Below are 27,087 nucleotides of genomic sequence, written 5' to 3'. Positions count from 1 at the left end.
AGCTGCGTCCTGCCGGGTGCTGAGCCCGCTACCGGCGCTGTTGTCCCCCTTCCCTGGCGCTGCGGGGCCTGGGGCGGTGGGTGAGGTGGCGAACGGGGTCGCGTCGCTTGTGTAGCCTCGGTGTGCGGCTCCTCTCTCCGCGGGGCTGCGATGGACTTTGCACGGCAGCGCTGCCGGCAGCTCTGCTGCGCCTGTGGCGGGGCAGCTCCCCGGGCCGCTCCGGCTGACGGGGGGAAAAGTGCCCGCTGTCCGCTCCTAGGCCTGAGTTTTCCAAAGGTTGCGGAACTCTTAACTTCATACACTCGTCTTTTTTCTTCCGCTTAAAAAAATCCCCCAACAAATTTTCAAGTTTAATTATATATAAAATATATAATATATAATTTAATTATTAAATTATAAAATTAAAATTATTTAAAAAATAAAACCAAGCTGCAACATAGTCACTTTCCTCTGGCTCCCGGATTTCTCTATTATTTAGTAACTTGGAAAAAAAAAAATTAACAGTTGCATTAGAATCAGAGGAAGTTTGGGATTCTATTTTGCAAGATAAACGTACCAAGTGTGTCTCTGGTTGGAGAGTTCCTATTGATAGTGAATTAATCCATGGTAGTGTTGGACTTGATCGTGACTTGCTGCATGTATGAACTAAAAAATATTGATTGTGCAATCAAAGTAGAGATAATACACTTAAGGAGTGATCTTGTCTGGAATTGGATGTAAATAGAATGGAATCTCCTTTTATTATTTTTATAACAATGCAAATTAAATATACTAATAAGCTTTCTTCTCAGTGCCCTTTTCTGTGACTTACCAGTATAAAGGAAAGCTTTTTTTGGGAGTATGATGTGAAAATTGGTTTCTGTTCTATAGAATGCTCTCTCTGTTGGTTGGTTACTCATTATTACATTAAAGCAACCTTGGAACAATCTACTGAGCTTAACTAAAGAGTTTTAATCATACTGAGAGTGAATGGCTCTATTTATTCTTCATCAAAGTTATTTATAAAAGATACACATGGCTCTCTTATTTACAGTAGATACATAATGGGAATAAAGAACATAGAATATAGTTAGAGATAGGAGAGTGGATTTTTCTATCAGTCATCGAGTTACTGGAATAATTAAAAGCAAAAATACAAGAGAAACCGTGAGTTTGTATTTTAGAGATTCTTGGAGTATTGAGCCAGAATTCCAACAAAAAAACATTTTGTGGGAAAAATTTAACTTTGGTTATGTGCCTGATAGAGGCTAGCAAGGAAAGGAAAAAAAAAAAGTAGGAGATGCTTGTGGTCAATACTGATAAATTCTGATCTCTTCTGTTTGTTTGTGGTGTGGTTTTGTTTGTTTTAGTTCTGGCAATAAGCAGTTGGTAGCACTTTGGTACTCAGGGTCAGTGTACTAGAACAGCTGTTTCTCTGAGAATCAAAAGGCTTTCTATTGTAATTGTTTTAGCAAATTAATGTCTTGTGGGAATGCATATCTAGGTCCTACAAGTTTTTGGTTTTGAATATCTGTGCTCTTCTAGTTTGAAAAGACTAACAGGTCTGTTTTTTTTTCCTCAGAATTTCAAAAGTAAGCTTTTGATTGCTCCTCTTTCTTGCATTTTTTCATTGTTGTGAACATCAGAGTTATTTATTGGCATTAAAAAAATCACAATGGCCTGTTTGCCTCTGAAACAGCAATTATATAGAAGAGTTCTAATCCCTAAATGGAGTGTTAGATCTTACCATAATATGAGTGATACGGTAATTAGTAAGGATTAATCAGTCTTAGTTATGCATAAATGCATATTGGCCAGCTAATCTTAACACTTTATAGGCTTCTTTGGGAAATATCTGTATGAATTCCTGCAACTCAGTTATCCACAGGTAGAGAACCTGTTGGCTCTGTAAAAGCTGCTGCTGTTCTGGTAGTGTGAGAGTTAAGTAACACTAAGTAATGTTGTCTCAGGAGGAGAATAAGCGAACTATTGAGTAAGAGAGTGCAGCTTTAAAAGGTGTGGGGAAAAAAAAGAGGAAGATGGACCATTTTGTTAACTATAATTATATGTATATTTTAGTTTTTTAGGGAGCTGTGCTCTTCAGTAAAGCTGTTGTTTACATATTTTCTGTAAACACAGAGTAATACCATTGTGAAGCAAATGGTGCACTCAGCTCCTTAACAGACAAGCATATGCTTAAGTGTTTGTTCAGACAGAGCTAACTTGATGAAATTGAGGTTATGCTGGAGAATCTGTGGTGTTTACTTGGCGAGAGCACGAGTATTTTCTAACACCTGGAAATTTCGCTGAGGCCATGCAGCATTGAAGAGAGGTGTCAGCCTGGGCTTTCCTAAAGGCTTTGAAATGTGCAAAACACATGGCCAGTCCCTATATAGGCACATTTTCAACATACTGCTTGGTCTGCACATTGTATTTAAACTAAGACCTGTTAAAGTCAAGTCCCTCTGGAGTGATAGGTAATAACTGAGGAAATTGTCATGAAGATGAAGAATGAGATGCAAGTGTTCTCATTGTACAGTGCTTTTGGCAGAATCCTTGAAGTCCCAGTGCTGCTTTGTATCTCTGTATCTTTTTATTATTGTATGTATTTATTATTGTGTATCTATTAATCTCCTTCTTACCGTATCTATGTAAGGTGGGAGGGAGAATTATGGAGGTGACTGAAGGGTGGCTCAGGTCTGATGGAAGAAGTGTGGGGCAGGTGACACAGGCATTTACTGCTGTATGACTGGAGATGTACCACACTGTCCTGCACACTTTGAGGGACTGTTGTTCATGTCTTCTTCCTGTTCTATGAGGAAGTCTGTGCTTGAATTCATTGGGGTTTTGTCCTCCCCCAGGCATGTTTTACTTAGAGAAACACCAAAAAGTGATGCTTACCACAAGTTAGTATTGTGTAATATTTGTGCTGTTATTGGCCAGGTGCCTTTTTGTGTGTGTGCATGGTATGAGACCATCTTCTAAATAGTAAAGAAATTACCATCCACACAGGGTGGTGAAGTGTCTGCATCCCCAGCCTGCAGTTAAATAGTACACTGAGTTAGCAGAAGATCCTTACTCGAGGTCAGTGAAGCCAGGGTTGGCAAACATGTGGTCTGGCCTATGAGACTGCTTGCTCTGACTGTGATGCTTGTTGCCACTGCTGTTATTTCGTAGAGCTAGTCAGGTTGGAAAGGCTGAGGGAAAGGAGGAAAGCGTAATGATTTCCTCATAGTTGTCTTCTGTGTGAAACTGCCATTGAAAGTTAAAGACAGAATGAGTATTTCCTTGGGTTCTACGTTCTGTCTTCAGTTTTGTAGCCTCTTTTTTTGAAATGCAGATATTATTTTTTTGTGTGTGATGCAAGTGCATGGGCCTACGCAGGTCAAAATGCTTTGTGAGGATACTATGCTTCACATTGGTCTGCTAACCATTGGTTTTATTCTATCGTTGTGATGTTGCTTGTTATGCTTTTATTGGATCTTCCTTCAGTTCAGTTTTTAAAAGCTATGTGAGTGTTTGTGGAAGGCACATAGAAAAAAAATCTCTAAAAATAGTTTTATTGTAGAATTTTTAGGTGTTTAGAATAGATTCTGCAATGTTAACTGTCAGGTTTTCCAACTTTGCAAGGCTTTACTAATGTAATGCACTCCTAATAACCTAACTGGGCAGAAAGTTTTATTATCTTTTATTTGGGGAGGGAGGTGAGGCAGGATGATGGGAGTGTGTAATAAAAAACTGTTTCAGACTACCAATGAGAAACATATCCTACAAAACTAAAAAGTTCAAGAGTAAGTTACTGTTTTCTGTTTCTTGTCAGGTGCTAGTAAAGTAAAGCCATTGGATGGTGTGAAAATTCTTGATTTAACAAGGTTTGTGTTTTGTCTGTTTGGCATGGTCTGTCTAGATGCAAATATTCTGATTGGAAAAACTAAGAAAATGATATTTTTTTTTTTTTAATATGACAGGGTGCTTGCAGGGCCCTTTGCCACAATGAATTTAGGAGATCTAGGAGCTGAAGTTATAAAAGTGGAAAGACCAGGTAAGGTTTTTATTTGTCTATTTTTTTACAACAATGTGGAGTAGTTTAACAAATAGTTGTTTATGTATTTTAAGTCACACAGGACTGTGAATGCAAGATGGAAAACTTTTAGAAATATTTAGAAAGATAAAAGCAGCTCTATCACTCCCCTCTTCAACTCGACAGGAGAGAGAAAAGATAAAGGCTTGTGGGTTGAGATAGGGTCAGCGAGAGATTCATCACCAATTACTGTCACAGGCAAAACAGACTTTACTTGGGGAAATTAGTTAAATTTATTACCAATCAAATCAGAGTAGGGAAATGAGAAATAACCCCTAAATCTTAAAATACCTTCCCTTCTTCCTGGGTTCAACTTAATTCCTGATTTTTCTCTACCTCCTCTCTCTGAGTGGTGCAGGGGGATGGGGGTTGTGATCAGTTCATGACACATTGTCTCTGCTATTCCTCCCTCCTCAGTGGAGGACTCCTCACTCTCTTCCCCTGTTCCAGCATGAGGTCCCTCCCATGGGAGACAGTTCTCCATGAACTTCTCCAATGTGAGTCCTTCCCACAGGTTCCTTCCATGGGGTGCAATCATTCAGGAACAGACTGCTCCAGCATTGGTCCCCCCACAGGGTCACAAGTCCTGCCAGCAAGCCTGCTCCAGCGTAGACTTTTCTCTCCACAGTTCTACAGGTCCTTCTAGGAGCCTGCTCCAGTGTGGGCTCTCCACAGTGTCACACCCTCCTTTGGGCATCCTCTTGTTATTGCATGGGGTCCTCCCTGGGCTGCAGGTGGAGATCTGCTCCACTGTGGACCTCCATGGGCTGCAACAGGACAGCTGGCCTCACCACGGGCTCCAGGGGAACCTCTGCTCTGATGCCTGGAGTGCCTCATCCCCCTTTTTCTTCACTGACCTTGGTCTCCGCAGAGTTGTTTCTCTTGCATATTCTCATTCCTCTCTTCTGACTGCCGCTGTCGTTATGCACCGAGAGGTGCTACCACCATCACTGATGGGCTCAGCCTTGGCCAGTGGTGGGTCTGTCTTGGAACCATCTGGCATTTGCTTTATCATGCATGGGGAAGGTTTCTAGCAGCTTCTCACAGAAGCCACCCCTGTAGTTCCCTTGCTGCCAAAACCTTGCCATGCATACCCAATACACAATATGTTTATTTGTTGATGGTGCAGTTTTGCTGGCAATGTGTGTGGTATTTTTCTAAGAAATAATTAATTTTGTAGGTGTTTGCATATTTTTTGAGGTAGCAATTTTCGAGTTTGGGAACATTTTACATCCTTGTAGTATTTCTGTTGTGGTAGAGAGATAATTATTAGTAGGCTTTGTTATACATGTATGATCTATTTGCTTTAACAGTGTGCTCCGTGTATGTGTGTTTTGATCAGGAGTAGTCTGTATTTAGAGAATAAAATAGTGGGAGAAGGTTGAAGTTGTAGGGTCAAGTAACTTTTTCAGATATTAATGTGCAAGACAGCTCTGAGTCATCACTTATTAAATTGTCTTATTTCTTCACTCAAAACTAAATTGATTTTGTTTGAATTGTTTGGACTTTGCTCAGGTTTTAAATTGGGCTTGTGAATGCTTAGGTGTATGGTGTTTTTTGTGATGTGGTGAGAAGGTTATGTAAGAATTACCAAAAAAGTGTTTTGCCCTTTTGGGAATTCAGAATCTTCAGTTCACTTCCCTCTGAGCCAAAATATCTTAAACAATTTTACATAGGAATACATATTACTATTCAGGATTAGAATAAATGACAGTCAATTTAATTTTGGAAACAAACTCTACCTGCTATTTTCATTTTTATTATTACAAGGAAGAAAGGCAATATGAGCATTTAAAATACATATGTTGTTTGTTAGCACAGCTTTTTTGTAATATCATACCGATCGGCTGGGGATGGCAAGCATTTTGACTGTTTGAGTATAGGGTGACTTGGCATACTATATCACCTTTCTCTTGAGAGTAATTTCAATATTCCAGTATAGTTTAAAGTTGTTAATCAAAAGTTGCCTTGTCAGAGAAATCTTTCTTTGGAATTGTGCAAAGTGAACAAAAGTTATTTTCTGCATGAGGTAGCTGTGTCTTTTAAGTCCGGGATCTGATACTTCTGTATAGGTAGAGATGTGAGTTTGTTGGAAAAGGGAGATCTCTGAATTTCCATGAAAATTTTCATGCTAGGGCTGAAAGTGTCTGAGGGTAATGAGCTCTGAGTGTGTCTTTTCAGATGTAGAAACTTGTGTAGCTCCTTCTGAGTTTGATTGGACTTTGGGTAATGAGCCTCATAAATATGATTTATTTAATTTTTGTGGTTTTTTTTTTTTTTTTTTTAGCTTAACACAATGGTTTTCATTTTCCACTCAGCACATGCACTTCTTATACAAATAGTTGTTGAGGACTGGGTAATGATAAAAGGTATTTCATTCTTATGGAAAAAAACCTACACTTCTTAGATCTTAAGACCATGCAAGAAGAATAACAAATTGCACGGCATTTATTTATTTATTTATTTTTAATATTGCATGCATTTGGCTTTCAATTTTATGCATTTGAGGCATGTAATTATACCAGAGCAGCTGCACATTATGTCATGTATTTTTTCCCTCTTTAAGTTTCCATGTTTTAAGTTCCTCTCTTTTAGCAGTATTAGTTTTGAAAAGAGCTGGTGGAGATAATTGCACACTTGAGTTACTAAAACACATTACATTCCCTATATTTTATTTTAAATAGGAAATGTGGAATATTTGAACACTTAACAAGACCTAGAATGTCTAACAAAAGTCTTGACACATCAACTTATGGGTCATCCTTAATCACTCACTATTGTTTTCACTTTTGTGACAGAGCAGAAGCTGCATCAGTTTTGTACTATCAGTTGAGAGTGGCAGTGATATTATTCCAAGTTAGTAGGAGTGGAGCCGTGTCGGCGATGAAGTACGCATTACAGCTCTTAGAGTTTTGTTTTTTTCATTGAAGGAGAAGGGCAGCCTGGGGATTCTGAATTTCCAACACTTTAGCATGTGAGTAATCAGATGTTTCTGTAGGAGCATGCCTACTTTCACAAGAGTATTAATACATAAAGGACAGTAACCATGCTAGCGTCCTGCATGGAAGGTATTGCTGAAAACTGTTGTTTGCATGGCTCGGTCTTACCATACAGAAGAGATCTTTTTTTTCCCCCCTGCAAACTTCCTTCTTGAACCAAAATAGTTCTCTGATATAGTAAATATTACAAATGTTGATGAGTAATTTATATGCTTGTATACATTCTACCACAGTTTATCTTAAATGGCTGTAGATTTTGTGTTACCATAGCATATAGCAGTGGCTATATATACAGTGGCTCTGTGGTGAAAGAGCAAAGGTCCTTCAGCTTGCTTCTGTATCTGTGCTAGTATCAAAGTCTTCTGTGTTGCCTCACTAAGGAAAGTTTTTACTCACGTGAAGTTAACAAGTAGATAAAGTCTAGGTATTGAAATAGATACAGGAATGTGCATGCTTGCAAGCACTCAGGATGGTGATTATATCTGAATTTGAATTTAGCTTTAGTTCTAATTGAAATAGATTGCCAGTCTTGGTGACACTTAAGCAAGGTTTAAAATTGGAAATTAAGCATAAATGATAAAGTGACATCAGTGTCTGCAGCAGCTTTAAAGCCATCTTGCCTTTCTTTAAGGCAAGTGTATTTCTGGAAGGGCTGGAAGTGGGGGATTGCACTAGCTATAGCACATGCTGCTTTTTCTTGGTGTTCTGCAGCATGCAGCTTAACAAGTTGTTGCTGATCAGTGGTATCTTGCTGTTGTGTCCAGAGCGTTTCAGGAATGGCTTATTGACCGTGTGCACTGTGTGACTCAGTGTGTGGCAAGAGCTTTTACTAAATCCTTCCAGACTGCCTAGAAGAATGACATTGTAGTTTTGCTTTAAGGTAAAAAAACCGCAACCAATGAAGCAAACTACGCCCCTGACCCTGGCCCCAAACCCTAAAAACAAAACACAAAAATCCACAACCGACCAAACAAAACTCCCAAACATACGTACTTAAACTAATTTTTGTCCTGCCTGCTAGATGAAGCTTACATGATTTAAATATGATGTAGGAAAACTTTTTATTCTTTTTATTTGTTGGCAGTATGATATTGAACAACTATTAAAATGTGATGGTATTTCTTTCAGGAGCTGGTGATGATACAAGAGCCTGGGGCCCACCTTTTGCTGGAACAGAAAGTGTTTATTTTCTCAGTGTCAATAGAAATAAAAAGGTAAATGGGCTATGGTATTGAACATTAGACCATGTTTACAACTGAAGACAATGCTTCTGCTTTGCTTGATTATTAACATATATAATGGAGCAATAGTTCCATTGGCCTTAAGGTGTTATGAATACATTTAAGGAGAAAACCAGTTCTTTTGAAACAAAAAGGATACAAATCTCTGATATGGTGCTATGGTCAGCTGAGTTAAACTCAAAAATCAAGAGTGGTCCTGGCAGTCCTCAGTTGCTGGTGCAAACTGACTGAAAATGAACCCTGTTGAAAGTAAGGGTTATTTTATTTGAAGGATCACTTTTTTTCAGGTGCATCAGCTCAGCAGACCTGCACCAGCTGCCATCTGGAGCTGAAGGAGAGCAGACATCATTCCAGTCAGGTTCGCTAAGGGCAGCTTGTGATTAAGATGAAGTTTCATGATGTGCCAGAGCTGTTTAATGGCTTATTGCCATTGAAACAAATGCTTCTGGTGTCCCCATGTGTACTTGCAGTAGTAGGTGCTGTGCAAACATACAGTGGACAGGCTGCAGTGCAGCTCCCAACTGCAAATCTGTCAGACTTGATTTGATGCTTGTCTGATCCACTGGTGAGACAGTTCAGCTTGCTTTCCCAACAGTGGTTTTTTTATTTTATCTTTTTTTTTTTTTTTTTTTTCCAGGTGGAGGTGATGTGTGTGTATTAAAATTTACTTATTTGATTTAGCTGTATGGTGAAACTTGACTTGGTATGTTTAGAACAGGCTGCTAATTGCCTGAAGGACTTTCACGTAAATTACTGTTGTATATTTTTTTTTGTTTTATCCCCAGAGTATAGCAATCAACATGAAGGATTCAAAAGGAGCAAAGCTAATCAGAGAGGTAGGTTTTGGTAGCATGCAGGCTGTACCTATTTTGTATTGTTTTGATCCTAAGTGATAAAGAATAAACTCTGCATTTCAAGTATTAATTTGATATCTGATAACTAAAAATATGCATATGTGCAGTAAATTTGTTAAAGTACAGTATATAGCCTCTGTTCTGTGTGCTTCTGGACTTGATGTTCAGTGTCATTTCTAATGATTTTAGATATAAAATTTACGTGACAATGTCATAAGAAGCTTCAGATGAGATGTTGTGAGGAAAAGGTCTAAGAGCCTAGCACTCTCCTTTTGATGTTGCTTTAGTTGATCTCGCTGTACTTCATTAGAAAGGTTCCAGCTGGACAGATCTGCTCAAGTCAGTGAGCAGTTTACAAGGAGGAGATACTGGGCTCCGGTATTTGTGGGTTTTTGAATGTTACAGTGTATTTGTGACTTCAGTTGCTGTGCATCTTTCTGAGAAAACACTATTCTGTAGGTCAAACTAATTACTTGTTTCTTTTTTTCAGTATTTGAGTTCAGAATATAATGGTCTTTTAAGGGTGATCCATTTTTCTATTGAAAAATTAATAAAAGCATCATATTTCACATTCTGTGAAACTTGTGCTTTGTCATTCCTTTTTATTTATTGAGAAACATAAGACCTGCTAATTGCTATTGCTGTATTTTTAGCCTAACATGTATAATAGGGTGAGCTGGCTTCTGTTACTGTTTGTTTCAATTTCAGTTCCAATCACTTTTTCACAGTAAGACTGTATGTGTTCTGCAATAAGTGGAATTTGTCTGGTAGTATTTCTTGTTTGGAATATTGCATGAAATGGAAATAGATTGTCTGATACTTCTGACCTTTTTTCTTCCCTGTCAGCTCTGAGAAAGACACTCTATATGGAAATCTTTGGCATTCACAAGCCAAGGATTCTGCAGTGCCTTTTCTCTTTGCAGAACAGAACCATTTATTGTTGACTTGTTATGAAGCCGTATGTTTATCTTCTAAAGGTTTTGGAAACAGACACTGCCATTTGGAATAATTTTGCATGCTATAAAACAGATGTGTTTTTGGATAAACTAGTCATATTCTAAATAAGTGCTATAAAAATTGTTCCTCTCATATAAGATGACTAGCTTGTTATTTGACCTTTAAAAATAGTGAAAGAAAAACTACTCTACACAAAATGTCCACTGACTGTGTGTGGGCTGGGCCTGTTTGAAGAGTGAAAGGCAGCTGGCTCTGTGAGTCAGGATGAGCTGGAGAAAAGGTGGCTTCATAGTAAGCTTCTTAGGTGACTACCACCATTTGTGGTTAGGAAGTTCCCCTTTTCTCATATTGTCATTTGTACAGGAAGATAACTGCTTGATTCTGGTTTTAAACATACAACTTTATGCCTGCAACCTTTTTACGGTCTGTGGAATTGGGTGGTTGGTGACTTAAGAATTTGCAGTATAACCTTTGTGCTTGAGGCTCGGGTGCCTGGTTGCGTTCAAATCCCACATAATTTTTAAATCAAAGCAGCAACTTTCTTCTCCCCTATTTGTCATACAAGAGCAACATCCTCTCTGTCATCTCAGTGCTGTCCTTCCCACCCTTTTTCTACTAGTAAGATCTCTCATACCACTCTAATGTAGAGCTATCATGATGCTGAAGATAGGATAGCTGGCAGTAAGAGTACTTAAGAGCTCCAGAAGAATGGTTCCTGTCAGCAGCAATATTATTTTACCCTTAGGTTGGTGTCACTGAAATAATCAAGCATGTATGAGAATTACTTCCTAAGATGTGATATAATAGAATTCCCAATGGGAGAACTAACTCTATTAAATATTTACCACAGTAGCTGTGGAAGTGATCTCCTATGGTAAATTTCTTTCCCTTGTGAAGATAAATCTCTGACAAGTAACCTAACTAATGGAAAAGCTAGAAAGCAACTGCAGGCTTTGCAGAACTGATCTAAAAATAAGGTCAGTCTTGTTGCTAATATTTTTCTATAGTTTCTATCCTTTATTATAGTTGCTTTAATTAACCACTACAGCTTTCTGTTCCTTAAATCAATGGCATCCCTGTCTGTGGTACAGCAGTATTGTAGACTGACATGATGAAGTGTTATTGAAATGTGACTGTACTTGTAGAGTTGTTCATCATTGTGCTTGATTTAAAGTGATAGTTTTTGGAAGTATTTGATGCAGTGGTCTTGATGTTCTGTTATTGCATCTCAAATGGAACTAGAATATAACTTCTGTTTCAAGTTTTGTCAAAAAGAATACGTAAAGGAAAGTTATCTATAACTGGCTTTTTGATGTCAGTTGTCTCCTGGTAACATCAGGACAGATGTGTGTGGAATTGAGCATTGTTCAGCAAATATTGGTTACTATGAATGTTACTATGAAAAGTAGTGTTCTTGTCTGTAGAGTAATTGATGGCAAGAAGAAATTGAAGTTTGTGACACTGGTTACTCATACATGAATATGAATTGTGTCCTGAGCCTAGGCTCTACAAAGAAAAGTCATAACTTTTGTAATTTTTTATTATTATTAAGAAATGTAGTATGGTTAGAATAAATTTTGTTTCCCCCTCATAAATTCCATATAGGTAGAAGAGGGCAAATTTCGGAATCTAGAATCACATTAAAAACAAAGGAGAGAGACTTCAGGTATATGTATGACAAAATTACAGCCTTCATGGTTCAGTCAGTAGTATGAAGTGGGCTGAATAAGTCTGTTAATCAGGGGTCCTGGCTGCTTGTCTTTGTTTGGCACAGTAGTATGAAGTACATGTCCAAGGGTCTGTAATTCTTTCAGAATTACACCATTGCATGGTTCCCACAAAAGTATTCTTTTGTCTTTTTTTTTTTTTGTTTCTTTATTCTCTGTCATGTGTAGCCCTGTCTTCCTTTCAAATGCTTTTGCCTCCCCATTAGCTGCCTTCCACATATTTGTATGTCTCCCTGAATGAAAATGATTTTTTCTCTTCAGTGATGGTATGTGCAGCAGTCCCATGCTCTAACATTATTTTGTTGTAATCTGGCTCAGCATCTCTTTAGAACATTATTCAGCAGTTATTGTCAGTAGCTTCTCTTAACAACCTTGAGGATACCTTTCTCCTGAGTATTTAGCCTTAATTAGTTAACTTGAAGAACTTGGGACAATTCAGTTGTCTAGGAGCTGACAGCACCTCTTCCATTACATGTAACTGATAGGTTAATGTGTCTCATGCATGCTCTCTCACTTGATAAAACAAACTGTTCACACATACACACATATATATACACACACCCATATAAGTATGCATATTTGTGTATAGATATATATGTTTATATGTATGTTTATACACACTCTCCTCTGTGGGCTTTTTATAAAAAAAAAAACACTCCCCCATAAAAACCCCAAACAAAACTTCCAAAAAGTACGAATAGTTTGCTTTATAAAGATAGTAGCCTCATTATTTGTTATTTTTGTTCAACATAATGACTTCCTTGGCATGCATTACGCCTTTTTTCTTTCTTGAGGCATAGACATGGAGCATATCAGTGTCCTGTCTGGAATACATACTATTCCAACTTGGGTCTGCTCTATTACTCTGTTAGTAGAGGTTAAAATACAAGTGATACGTTCAGAGGATTTACAGGACACCAGGTGTGTAATTTCAGTTGATGGTGGACTTAAAACCTCATTGAGACTGAAAATCCCTTGAGTTTTAAGAAGATACAGTTTGTTTGGATCAGAATCTGAATCCATTTGTCCACAATGGCAGAACCCTGGATATCTTTGCTTGGTTCAGTAACCATCAAAAAAGTACTATACACAGGCTGCTGCCTGTATGCATGGAAGATTGTTTCCAAGTGTCATGAAAACCTTAGTGGTATAGCTGACCCAGTACTTGTAGGATGACTTGAAAATTCATGTTCATTTCTCTCTGAGAATATACACACTGCCAAACTGGGCCCAAGTCATTGTGTCCTCACTTAGCGCTGTCGTCATGTCGTGTATGTTGCCAAGTCCAGAGGTATAGTGCTTTTTATGTTATGGTACTGCATGTCATCCTTTCGAGAGAGGTTTTCACTATGAGTTGGACAACAACTCTCAAACCATTTTAGCCTATACAATCACTGTAAATTGAATAGGTTATAAAACCCCAGTGAGAGCAATATTCAAGCTATAACTGAGTTTGTTTCTTGAATTAAGTAAGTTAAGGCTGTAGTATTATCTGTAGTATTATCAGTTCGAGAAGTAACCCCTTAACTTTATTTTTCATACAAACATACTATTAAAGAACAAATTGCTTGCCCCTGTTGTGGTCCCCTTTACCTTACTTTGGTGGCTTGATCTGCTGTCCTGCACCGATGACTGGGACAGCTGTAGACTGTCTGAGCTACTTCTGTTTTCACTAGCAAATGCTTTAGCTCTGTGTAAACCTGGATCTTCTTGAGAAATTTATTGTGATGAATGCATATTTTTTCATAACTTCATGGAAGTTATGTTCTGTTCGCTTCAATGGAATAAGGGATTAACAAACCAGGCAGCTGTCCGCATTGAAACCCAGCAATGCTTATTAAGAATCTGGAGACTATTTCTCATTTGATAGTCCTACAGGTTCTTGACATATCCACTTTAGAAATACTTAATAACATATTTTAAAATGCACCTTCACCATATGTGAACTTAGTTTCCATAAATGTTATTGATGTCTCTTCAGTGTATCCAATTAAAGCACTCATAAATTGTGTGCTGCTTTGTCTGAATAAGAATCAGTTTCTGTCTTTCCTGTTAAATACCTGCTGGCTTGGCAGCTTTTTTGGCCTTAGATTCAGCTGAACAGCCTCCATGCTAGAACAAAAATGCTTCTGATTGCTGTTACATAGCACTAGTGTATAGAAACTGGTTTTGTATACTGCATAGGTTAATCAGACAGCTACATGGTAGTTTTGGAGAATGTGACTCTGAGCTGCAAATAACATCAAAAAACTAAATGTTTTATGTTATGCTTAAAAGTGTGTGCACAAACATGTGTACCTGACAGGGAATAATTTATTAAATTCCAGTGGGGGAAAGAAAAAAAACAAACCGTGAGCAAAAAAATCTCTACAACTTCCCCAAAGCATACATCTTTCTTTATCATGTAGTTCTCTTGCTTCAGGAATTCTTAATTAGTATTAGTCCTATTGATACATGTATATCTGTTTATAACTTTTATAAGAAAAAAAGATGTCACTTAAAGCCCGTCATAGTTTTGTGTTAATCCTTCAGTAGATTTTTGGACTAGGTCATTCATTTACATGTGATGGAGAAAGTCACATTGCGGAGCTTGACAGCTCTATTCTAATTGAGTTGACTTTAAGTTTTTCATTTCAACCCAAGAACATTTTTGGGCTCCTTATTCTGCTTCTGCATACAGGAAGTGAGATATGTGGCCACTGTTACAGTAATTATAATTAATTATTTTAAAATGAAAAACTATTTATAAAAATATTTCTAAGGAGAGAAAATGTGAAGAGTATGCTTTCTTTTTCCCCCTTTTTCTCAGTCTAAGTGCAGGTGTAAAGGTGATGATTGTTTTGTAAATGATCTTCAAGTCTTGGGAAATTGATGTGATACTGATAAAATAATTATATTACTGTTTTGTCTAATCACTTTAGGATTTTGACAGTAGTCTTTCCAGATATGCAGCATCTCTACTACTACGTAGTTTGCAGAGATGCGCCATTCGACAGGCCAAAAATGTATAAGTTTGTAGGTTTTCACAAAGACTAAAGGCATTTTGATTTGTGAGATTTTAAAATTAAGGTATGTGAAGATTTTATTGAACTTTTGAAAGGTCATCTAACAAATCTTACTCATCCTTTTCCTTTCTGAAGCTTGCAGCAGTGTCTGATGTTTTTGTGGAAAACTACGTCCCCGGGAAACTGGCTGAAATGGGTCTGGGTTATCAAGACATTAAAAAGATTGCTCCTCACCTAGTGTACTGTTCAATAACAGGTACTTTAATTTCAGTTACTTGTGTTCATGATTTTCTTTATTCCAGTCAACTTGTTATAAAAGTCATGTGGTTATACAGAAGTATATTGTTACGTCTGTTAAGATAAATTGAAAGAATGAGTTTGACTGTCCAATTCAAAAAAAGTTACAGAAAAATTAAGAGGCAGCAACTATGTCAGCGTCTCGTAAGCTGTTCAACAGTGGCGTTACCATGCCAGCCTGGCATGTACCTGTTGACTTCAGAGGAACCAGGGCTGGCTGAACTCCTTGTGTTTTGCTTTGAACTGGTCGATACCTAAGGTGTTTTTGTTTTGTTTTGTTTTTCCCGAACAGTTTTACTGCTGCAGTTTACATATTGCAGATTTATGGTCTGGTGATCTCAGTGTTCTTTTCTGCCCTGAAACATCTTTCTCTCCAGCATTATGCAGTTATGTTTGTCAAGTACTCATAAAACAAATTGAGATCTTAAATTATGGTTAAATCTTGGGCATCTAACAGGTGACAAGGAACATCTGTTTAAGGACAATGTATCTCCTAGGAATAAAGACATAAAATCTATAGTAACCTTAAAAAAAAAAGAAAAAAAGACAGATGAAAAATCAATTAAGTCAAGGTGCAGGAGACAGCAAAGCCTCAATCTAAGCACTTTAAAAGAAGCAACCATACTAGGACCAAATGTACATCTGTCACACAGAGTACATCATGGTGATGGAGCAGTAAGGGTTGGTTTGTTTGTTTATTTTGTACAATCAAGTAGAAAACTGATTTAAGTAGAAGGAATTCCTGATTGATTTCTAAAAGCTGTGTGGCCTGATTCTAGATATTACAGTTCAAAACTATTTTGTGCTGTTGTTGGCTCTACTGCATTCAAATATACTTTTTTTTTTTGCGAGTGGGGTGAAGAAAAGACTAGAAGAGGTTTGGTGTAGTAATGTTTAACTTTAAAAATTATGAAATCAATGAAAAAGAGATCAAGTTGTTAGGTTAAAATACTTGCTGATACAAATTGCACAGATTAAAACATGAATGCCTATGGAAAGAGACCAAGAGAACGTTTTATTTGTTTTTCCATCATAAAGAAGGCTAGACAAAGAGCAAAGGAGGTTGGTAAAAGCATTAAAACATTTTTATGGCAGTAAGTTATGTACACTACTATTTAGGGAGATTTCATACTTGGGCCATTTTCTGCAAAGGATCAATTTGATAAACTTCGTTAAACTGAATATCCAAAACACAGGGATTTTAGAACAAATTGGTAAATGAGTATTTATAGATCACCTGCAGCAGTATATCCAAGCAAGGTGAACTTTTGGTCTGGTCCTGTGTTGTTATCAAGATTTTATAACTTTGCTAGTGAAAACACACACACACAAACACACACAAGTAACTGAACATGTTAATCTGTTCACGTAAACATAGGAGTTCATTCTGTTTCCTTTTCTGAAGCAAACAGTGAACCTAATTGGCAATCCATTGCTTTTGAAAGGCACCTCTCACCAGTGTTGCTTGCTGTTCATGGTGTTGAAGTGCTGTTCTTTTTCTTCTGGGTTCTTTAACATGGAGGCCTATTAAATAAAAATACTGGGGCTCTGGGCACAGAAATTTGTCCATAGACAGTTTATTGGGCATTTTAATACGTTGCAGTGTTTGACCGGAAAAGCAGGTTTACGTAAGTGGAGGCATCTGAGTTGGATGGCTGTTTTTTGAGAGAGACTGGTGCAGAAAGCAAGTAACTGCATTCTGAAAGGCTGTCAAGAAGTGCTCAGTTCCCCTGACTAGAAACTGGAGCTATGCTTGTGACAACCTAAGAGGATAAGGATTGGTATTGAAGTGGAATGAACTGGGACATGCTGATTCTAGTAGTTCCTGAGAGCTCAGATGTCATATTTCAGATACAAAGAGACTGAGAACACAATCTAAGGTTTTTTGGTGATGCCATAGAAAGTTATGTGTATATAAAGTGCCTAGCTAGGGATATGGAAAATATGAGTTAAGGAAGATCCAAAGAGAAGTATTGTTTGCCAGATGTAAGAGATGTGCTGGCCTGGAATGTTGAATTAAATGGCATAGTTGTCTTCCCAAATGTTGAAAATTGTTGAGACAAATTATCTTGGTTACAGCAACCCCTTTTACATCTAAACAGTGGATTCCATCCATCATTTGGCATCTCACAGTCTGTACAAGATACAGTAAAAATTTGTTAGTTCTCAACCCCTTTCTGGTTTTTGAATCCTGAAGGATAATGGATATACAATATAACATGAGTTATGTCATGAGGTCTTTGAACAGAGAATCAGAATGGTTTATGCTGTTCAACTCAGGCAGTTTTGAATATTTTTAAGGGTGTATTTTAGGTATCATAATGGTTGTTAACAGACAAAATTATGTTGGTCATTGTTAACGACTATCATGAACTGTATTACATTTTAGATGTTTAAATATGTAGACACAGACATTTTGGCATAACATTTGATAATAAATAAGTAACCAAGAAATAAACATGTCCAGCATGTCAGAATCAGTGTGTTTTTCCAACTTTCATTTTTGTTTTTCTTGGTTTTTTTCTTGATAGTCACTATACATGCTGAAGACATTATAGCTGATTCATTTAATAAATTACAAGTAATTACTGGACACTACTTCCCTTATCCATTTAGTTAACTCATTAATGAGACTGAATATCATCTGGAGTGTTTTGGTTACTTATTTTGGAACCATATTACCTTTCAAGTGTAAACTTCATAGGTATGGAATGCAATCAATAAACAAGCTGAAGGAATCAGTTTCACCCTACAGCATAACTTGTATAGCAGCTGTGATCAAGATGTCTTCAAGTTTCTTTTTTTTTTTTTCTCATTCGTATATTGAATGCAAGTATAAATAAATCAAATTGGATATTAAAACTTTTTTAATTTTAGAGACCATCCAAAAAGATTGAAAGTAATTTTCTGTCTCTAGAATGTATTCTGTCCTTCCAGGGAGAGTGGAGAGTGTGCTCAGAGAGTTGTTATTGTTGTCATGGTTGTTACACTTAGAAAGAATGGTGCTTTCACTTTTTGGACACTGCTATTTGTGACAAGATTTGTGTGAAAATAGTGGTCTTGCATTTGTCTTCAGACCTGAGAGTCACTAATTGACAGTCAGCACTAACTGATAGTCTCTTCTTCTTAAGGGCTCACGTACAACATTTTTATCCTGGTCACTGGCTGGTTCAGCACCGGCCAGCTGCATTTTGTGTTTGGTTATTGTTATATCAGCCATTACCTGTCTGCAGATTAGGTTATTTGCCAGATCCTTGAAGTGGTTAAGAATGCTGAAGGAGTACACTCCTTGTGATACTGTTCTGTTTCATACTGCTTGATGTTGGGCCTGATGGGGCTGGTCTGTCTTTGGAGTATATTGCATTGGTCATGGGTTGGTGAACAGTTCATATGTGCCATCTGTAACATGACACCTGTGTGTATTCCATTAAACTTAACTCTCCTTCTGGTGCATGTTCTTCGTGGACTGAGATTTTAGCTTTGGAGCACTAACAGAGGTGGATTTGAGGATTTTCTATTGTAAATGAAAAATAACAGCATGACAAAAAGGTCTCCCATTCTTTCAAGTCTTCACTCTAAAGAACAGAAATAATTGGGGTTTTAAGCAAACAGCTCTAAGTTGTTTTTCCTAATGTAGCAAAACAAACCTGCTTCGCTCCCTAGCAGAAACTTTCTGTGAGACATTCTGAAAACATTCAAAATTCTGGTTCTTATACAGCTTAAAGATCAAGATTGGACTCTGTTACATAAAATGCTTTTTGTTAGTGGAACAGATACAGAGGTGACTACTTAAGCTAAATAGGCATGTACTGTAGCGGGATGTAAAATCTGGAACATGTGTTCCTTAGAAGTCAGAAGCTATGCTACTTTATAACTTATCCAAAATTGAGCAATTTTTCTTAAATACAGGAATAATGTTTGTATGGAATTGCCTCTTTTTGAATTTTGTACTGTTGCAAGTTGTTGCTGATCGTAATTTTTCATGAATTCCAGGGTTATATGTACGTGGAAAGTTTAGACATAGGTAAGCCAGATGCAGTCTCCTTTTTGGCATTTTGAAAGTTGTGGTTATCAAAATGAGTTTCTTATCCAGAAAGCTCTGACTGAAAGTATCCAGCCCTGCAGTTGCCAGGATTTCCAGGACATTTCCCAACATTCCTGCTGCTTTGAGTGCTCTTGAACTCCAAACTGCCTGTTCTGACTACGGTGGCTTTGCTGAAGAGAGGGATCTTAGAACTAGATTAAACATGTTATATTTTAACAGTTCTGTGGTTGAGATTGGTTTAAGTTTTTGAAAATTGGCTTGTTAAAATAATTCATTTACAGGTCACAAGGAAGTGAGCACTGGTTGCTATCGGTAGGGTCTGTGTTTTGCTTCAACTAAGAAAGTCACAGTTTATTTCTGAACAGGAGGGGGCAGTGTTTAAAAGGACAACATTCTTTTTAAATTAAAGGTCTTCGTTTTTTTTCCCCCTTTTCTTACTCTGAAGGCAATATATTTTAAAAGAATTTTATGGTTTGTTTTTGAATAACGAAAGCTACTCCTTTCAGGTTCTCTGCCCCATCCCTTTTCTCTGCTATTTTGAGTGAATTGTGCTTACTCTTCTGTACAGGCTTTGCTGAAGACAGTGTTCCTCTTTTTTTTAATCTTTTTTTTTTTGTCTCCTCCTTTTCTAGGAAATAATACTTTATATTATATGCAGGTTGCTTCGTGTGTTGCTTGTGACATTACAAAATCTTGTTTCAATATTTTATTTTCTGTCATTTAATTTTTTAAAATATGGATGTGATGCTTTGTTTTCTGCCTTCTAAAGAAATTTTACTCCCGTAAAGACTTTTTGGTATACTTATGCATGAAATAAATTTAATACATAATGATAATTATAGAAGATCTTAGAAATACTCTAAAGAAATATTCCAAAATAAACTACAAAGATGAGATTTTTGAGATTTGTATTTTTATTAACTTTGTGTTACTGTAACTGATAATATTTCTTGAGGATTTGCAGTCTCTACCCCAAAAGACTCAGTCTTAACTGTGAATTTACAAATACATGGAGTGTACTAAACTGTTTGGTGTTTGTTGTTGTTGTTGGCAAACAGTATTGCTGTAAAAAGGCAGAAGTTAGGTGGAAAGAATGGCAAAAGTTTTATAGAAGTGTTGTGTATCACCGACGTTTCATATGGGTCTGAATCTGGAATTGTACATCTAGCTTTTATTTGATGTGCATAGAGCCTTTAATATCCATAAATAAGAACTCTTCTGAAATAGTAAGTAAACCGTGTGTGTGTCTGGAGTGATTCTGATGAACGTATGAGAAGGAAAATAGTTCTTCACCCATCTACATTAAAGTTATTATTAACTCAAAAGATCTACCATTTGGTACTTCCCAGTATATTTTGTTTTGTACTGATAATTTGTAACTGCTTCTCAGGAGAAGATGTAATGTTGTATGTTTGATGTATTGTATTTTTTAATGTTGTATCCTGCTTTTCCTCTAGTATTCTCACAAGAGGAAAGAAAAGCCAACCACAGTGTGTTTTGCTGGGCAAAGGATAGCCAAAGTCGTCTTCAAATCCTCTCATTTTTGAACTAACTGTGGTAAAACATGGAATTGACTTGGATTAGGTACAGTTTGTAGGCTCCCTCTTACCAAATGATTCTGGCCTGTAAAATTATAGATAACTTGAAGTGTCTGTGTCTTCGTGCCCATTCCTTCTCCTGACGATTGATGTTCTTGCGGTTTAGATTATCATCGTCTGAATGTAATTACCTGGTTCAAATTGATAGCTCCTACTTGAAAAAAAGTAGAGTGTGTTTCATACAAATGATATCATTTGACAAAATAATTTCTTGATGCTGTAAATTATTTATTGATAGCATACAAGCAGGAAACTAAGTTGTAATTCAGAAGGTAGCTCAAGCAATGATTGTAGTTGTCACTAAATAATAGCAACTATGGAAATGGTCTTGATCATGAATCTGTTCAAACATTATTAAAATGTATGACCTGAAGTTACTATAAAGAGGATTACGATTTTTTTTTTTTTAATTTTCTTTTTGTAATTACAAAAAGGCAAAATAACCCTAAAATTAGGCACAATGAATTGGGGGTGGGAAGTGGCAGGTAGAAAAAAAGCCTGCATCACAAAATGCTTAGTCCAATGCCAAGTAGCCAGTGCAAGCAGGATGATGTGCAGACTGAAATGGAAATTAGGAGAATTAACTGAGAATTCAAAGAGTTATAACAGTCTTTTAAATATATAAAAAGCAGGAACAATTTGGAGAATGGTGTAATTAAGGAAACTGTAAACCTCAAAAAAGAGGACTGGTGTCTTAGTACCAGTCTTGCATAAAAGGTGTTCATAGAGAAATTTTCAACAGATATGTTGTTTTCTAATAATAGAAGATACTGCACTGTCGGAGACAGACATGTCATAAGAGACACTGTCAGAACAAACTGTGTGTTGTGCTTCCAGTAGTTCTTAATGTGGGTTAAGAACAAGATCTGGAAAACTCTGAACATTGTACCTCTCTTAAATAAACACAAAAATCACAGGCTTGTAAGTCTTCAGGTATGAACTTAGGTGCTGACAGTGATTGAATAAAGTGTTTTGAGGAGGAAAAACTATAACGTTTTTACCTGAGCTTGATCTGACATAAATAGAGCCATCCAGCAGTGGAAAAGAAAATCAAGCCTCTCCAATCTATTAGTTTTTGCATTATGCAGTTAGAAGATGGATGGATTAAAGACTTGATTTGTCATTTTTTGGTAGCTTTGAAGTTGATTGTGAGTGGGCTGTTAAAAGAAATTAGTAATCAGGCTCTAGAAATAAGGTAGTCTATGAGAACAGTTTTTGAGGAGTCACGTAACAGACTCTGGATTTGTGCAGACACAAATAATTATTGAGACAATATAATTACCTATGTATAACAGGATAATAAACTTTGGGCTCTATATTTTGCTTGTAGTATAGTTTTTGACATTTCTGAGTAACGATTTCATGGGCAAACTAGAAATTTCCTTAACATTAGGCAAATGTGATGTACAAAAAATAATTTAAAAAATTGGTTCCAGAGCGATCAGAAACTCCCTGATATCTTATCTCTTGTGTTATATAAAGAATAACTATTGGTATTTCATGATTGACATAAGAGGTAATACCTCAGAACTGATGTTGCTGGATAGTTTTTGCTCAAAATATGTGATGGAGTAGAATGTGGATGAGCCTGAAATCCTCCTGTGATCATGAGCTACATGGTGTTTGTTGTGGGTTTTAATATTGAAGGACAGGAGGAGTCTGGAGCTGATTTACAGGTAGAAGACTTTACAGCCTTTTGCTCTCCTTTAAAGTGGCTTCTGGGGGTGTTGTGAACTCTCAGAAGAGTCATGGAGGGCTGCACTCAGCAACTCTACTCTGTTTTCCTTCCCGCATCCAGGGATTTAAGGAATTCCCAACAGTCTCTGTGTCAGCGTTGCCCCATGGGCAGTTGTGATGGAGTCCTGGGGTAAAAGCTGCACTTTCATTGCCTGAGAGCTTGAAGCAGCTCTGAAGTTTCACAAAGCTGAAAGGGAGTGCAAGTGTGTTATACAGCAGCATTAGGATTAAATATGACGACCAAATTGCTTTTGCAAGTCAAAGAGCAAAGGTAGAATTAAAGGTTGGACCAAGTCCAATGTACAGTACTTAATCAGAAATAACCAAGTCCTTTTAATATGATATGGGCAGCAATGTGTTAGAGGAGGGTTCTCGGAAGACTTGGAGGTTATGGTAAGGCATGATCAAAGTTGTTTGAGTCAATGTTGTCATATTATTAGATGAAAGACTAGTATCCTTTTGGGTTATATGAAGACAAATATGGCCTAAAAGACTCTGTGCCCTGCTTCACATTGGTAAGGTCTCAGGTGGAAGAATAAGTCATCAAAAATGATGTAGAGAACTGAAGAGAGTTGAGAGAAGAACAATCTATGGGTGAGAAACATTGCATATGAAAGCTTGGAAACTTATTTTTCTTTTTTTTCCTAAAAAAATGTCGCTTTGATCAGAAGGAATTACTGTGGCCATACAAGCCTCTCTTCCTAAAGCATTCTGTAAATTTTCACATAGTAGTTCTTAAATGAAGGTTCTGATGGTATGTGAAAGCGTTGGCAAAAATCCTTACTTAAGGTGTAGAAATAGCCAACATGCTACTTGGTATTCAAAGAATGAGAATGTTAAGAAAATCTTAAAAATGTAGGGAGCTAGTACTTAAGAGTTCAGACATGGCCATTGGAGAAATGGATTGTCTTTGGTTTTCAGAAAGTAATTGGGAGTACAAGAGCAGCATACAAAATAATAAATAATACAGGTATACTATTAGCCATTTTCTTTCTGAAGAGTGGTAAATAAAGCCTTGTTGTGAAGCTGGAAGACTGTATATTTAAAGTTGGTAGTGCATGGCAGAGAAAATTTTGCCTTATAATATTCTTTGGAGTTTGCTGCCTTATTATGTCCCTAAGAGCAAGATGTTGGTAGAATTGAAAATTAAAGAGTAGACAATTATACACATCAGGAGAACAGGCACAATTATTAAGATATTAATGCAGAGCATTTAGAACAAGACAGTAAATAACTACTGACTTCTTCAAATACCAGATTAAGTGGTGTCAGTTATTTGTTGTCCACCTCAGGATCAATATGTGAAACAAACTTAATAATGAAATGTAATGATGGTCTGATTTTGAGGTTACAGTATGACCTTGCAGTTTTTAGATGCCAAGAGAGCTAAATTGAAAACTTCAGTGTGTTTCTGCCCTGCTCTGATGTGCTCCTTTGTAATTCTCAATGGAAACTACTCGTTTGCACTGATTAGTAACTGGTTCCTTTTGCAGTTCAGAACTGGTTTTATGGCATGTAGCAGGAGCTTTAAGAGGGTGTTATGCTTCTCACATGTAATTATTCTGATGTCTAAGGTAGCCATCAATATATAAGCAAATGTACTGCTTTTAAGACTATGTTAATTATAAATACGAATTTCTGCAAGAATTGGGAATAGAGATTCAATTTATAAAATTGGTGGTCTTAAGAGTACATAGTTCTGCTGGTAAATTCCCTGAGAGAACAAATTTGGTCTGTTTAGGTAGATTCTTACTTTTACAAAAACTGAATTTTTGAGGCCAGTCAGAGTACATTTATGCCACTTGATAGTATTGTGTAGAAGAGATGGAATTATCTCTAAACCAGCATGATGGATTCATCCTAGAGTATTATAACTGCATTGCTTTTGTGGCCTACCTTGTTGAATCATCATATCATGGGCTGCCTCAAAAAGAGCATGGACAGCAAGGTCAAGGGAGGTGATTCTGCCCTTCTGTTCTGGTGAGACCCCACCTGGAGTCCTGTGTCCAGCTCTGGAGCCCTCAGCACAGGAAAGACATGGACCTGTTGGAGAGAGGCTAGAGGAGGCCACCAAAATGATCAGAGGGCTGAAACAGCTCTGCTGTGAGGACAGGCTGAGAGAGTTGGGGTTGTTCAGCTTGGAGAAGAGAAAGCTCCAGGGAGATCTTATTGCAGTGCTTAAAAGGGGCCTGTAAGAAAGATGGGGACAGACTTTTTAGAAGGGTGTGTTATGACAGGACAAGGGGTTATGGTTTCAAATTAGAAGAGGGGAGATTCAGTCTAAACATGAGGAAGAAAGTTTTTACAACGAGGGTGTTAAAATACTGGCACAGGTTGCCCAGAGAGGTGGTAGGTGCCCCATATCTGAAGACATCCAAGGCCAGGCTGGATGGGGCTCTGAGCAACCTGATCTAGTTGAAGATGTCCCCGCTCGTTGCAGGGACGTTGGACTAGATGACCTTTGAAGGTCCCTTCCAACCCAAACTATTCTAAGATTCTATTCTATGATTGTGGTGTAGCAGTACGTGCTATCAATGTATTCCCAGTCCTTGTTTAGGACTAAAAGATAATTTGTGTAAATATAAACCTTCAGGAAGGAGACTCTGAAAAGAGATATCCATTGATTAAAGAGAGATGATTCTATAGCTGAGGTTTCTAAATATTACCCCTACATATTTTAGGGACTATCACGTTTTAAGGATTTACTTCATATTGGCAGTAAATGTTTAGATAGCATCATGCAACTGCTTCACTCTATCTTGTAGAAAGTCACCTGCAAAGTGCCCAAACCTGTTTTTGCTTGGTACAAGACACATTGCAGAACAGAGTCTGCTGCCTTACGATTGGCACTTTGTGGCCAGTATTTCTTCCCAGAGTAAAACACTTAGTACATGGGGTATAAACTGCAACCCTAATCACATGAAATTTAATTCTTGTAAATGTTATTTATATATAAAATAAGACAAATATTATAATAACATTCTAACAGCTGACTGCTTTATTCAGAAATAAATGATAAGGACCAGTGGGAGCTTTTGATTGGTGCCAACTGCTATCCTACTGAAGCACAGCAACACAAGCAGGGGGTTCTCTCTGGTGCTTTACAAGGAACTTGATATTCATTTCTGCTGCTTGTGAAGATCTGCTAAATCTTCCTTGATATCTGTTTTGTATCAGGTGATCCATCTGCAAACAGGGGTTTACCTCCATTGCTTTTTGCGACGTAAGTGAAAAACATTATATGAGTGTGTTAGACCCTGTATTTTTTTTTCCATGCTGGGTTTAGTGATGTATTTGGTATTTACTATGGAGTTAGGTTATATTGTGATAATTTTTACTTTTACTGAAAAAAATAATCTAGTAATTCTCAGGAAGACTGGGAAACAATTACTCCACTGTTAATCAGACTTGCAAACAGATGACATATAATGGGATTACTTTGAATTACTTTTACTTGGTTGTTCACCTCTTTTAGTACTTTTTCTTAAGCGTCCTGTGTTTTGGAAGCCTGATTAATAGGAGTTGAATTTTTGGAATTGTTTGTTAGAATACTGTAATATGTTGTGTTGTTTTTTGTGTGTGTGTTCTTGTTTATGTTGTAATTAAGTTGAAAGTGTCTGCTTAGTCTAAGCACCTGAAACTTGCAGAGGTTTTCTGTGCATCTTACCTCATAACAGTTGATTTGGGAAGTGTCACATAACTTTGCCTTTCATTTCTGTCATGCTCTAAAGATGAACCCTGTAAAAAAACTCAAAGCCATATCTACTTATTCAGGAAGCCTGGCAGCTGGAAACTGTTGGAAGCTGGGAGAGTAGTCAAGAAAAATATTAGATAGGCTTATCCTGTTCGTATTGGCATCTGTTTTTCTCCATTTCTGGAGACAGAATATGTAGCTAGCTGGGCCTTGAGTCTGATCTAGTGCATTTTTTTCATGTTCCTATGCTACTCTATGCTTTTCAGACACCAGCTAAACTTTTACACCCATTAGCAAAGCTTGGACAGCACAAGGACAGATTTGCTGTGCTCTGATCCCTGCAGAGTATTATCAGTAGAACTGTTACCCAAATACCAATTGCAGGACTAAATCCCCTTAAGTATACCTTTGCAACCTATGTTGTAAACCTCCAGGGGAGGTTTAGATTGGATATTAGGAAAAGGTTCTTCATCCAGAGGGTGGTGGAACACTGGAACAGGCTCCCCAGGGAGGCAGTCATGGCCTCAAGCCTGACAGTGTTCAAGAAGAGACTGGACAACGCCCTCAGACACATCATGTGAACTCTGGGGTTATCTGGTGCGGGAGTTGGACTTGATGATCCTTGTGTGTCCCTTCCAGCTCAGGCCATTCTACGAAAACACGAGTTTCCAAAAGGTCACAGAGTAAAATGTGAACCAACAAGGTCTGGCAGAGCTCTGTTGCAGAACAATTCAGTTTGGTAGCTCTTGGTTGGAGGAGAAGCAAGACAGACTTGACTTTTGGAGTCTAAGTTTTTCTAGTGGTGATGGCAAGAATGCTTTTAAACTTGTGTTATACACAAAATATGTGTACTCAGTTCAGGAGTGATTGAAA

The 27,087-nt window shown here is 37.4% G+C and overlaps 1 protein-coding gene across 8 annotated transcripts in view; it reads left to right on the top strand.

The window, feature by feature from the left end:
• Window positions 1-27,087, top strand: part of SUGCT (succinyl-CoA:glutarate-CoA transferase) — a 363,338-nt gene that overhangs the window by 462 nt on the left and 335,789 nt on the right. For 6 of the 8 annotated variants that reach the window (XR_010470196.1, XR_010470194.1, XR_010470197.1 and 3 more), the window contains exons 2-6: window positions 3,800-3,851; window positions 3,948-4,021; window positions 8,188-8,273; window positions 9,086-9,136; window positions 14,979-15,099. Coding sequence is in view for 4 of the 8 variants with exons in the window: in XM_065051998.1 (XP_064908070.1) it covers window positions 3,800-3,851; window positions 3,948-4,021; window positions 8,188-8,273; window positions 9,086-9,136; window positions 14,979-15,099 (384 nt within the window). In the remaining 4 variants the exon portion in view is untranslated. The remainder of the gene's footprint in view (window positions 1-3,799; window positions 3,852-3,947; window positions 4,022-8,187; window positions 8,274-9,085; window positions 9,137-14,978; window positions 15,100-27,087) is intronic. The other 2 variants (XM_065051999.1, XM_065051997.1) reach the window with 2 other exon arrangements.

The sequence above is a fragment of the Columba livia genome, chromosome 2 (genome assembly GCF_036013475.1).
Source record: "Columba livia isolate bColLiv1 breed racing homer chromosome 2, bColLiv1.pat.W.v2, whole genome shotgun sequence".
In the NCBI taxonomy this organism is placed as follows: Eukaryota; Metazoa; Chordata; class Aves; order Columbiformes; family Columbidae; genus Columba; species Columba livia.
The sequence above is the reverse complement of the archived record's forward strand: the minus strand, read 5'-3'. Positions and strand labels throughout refer to the sequence as shown.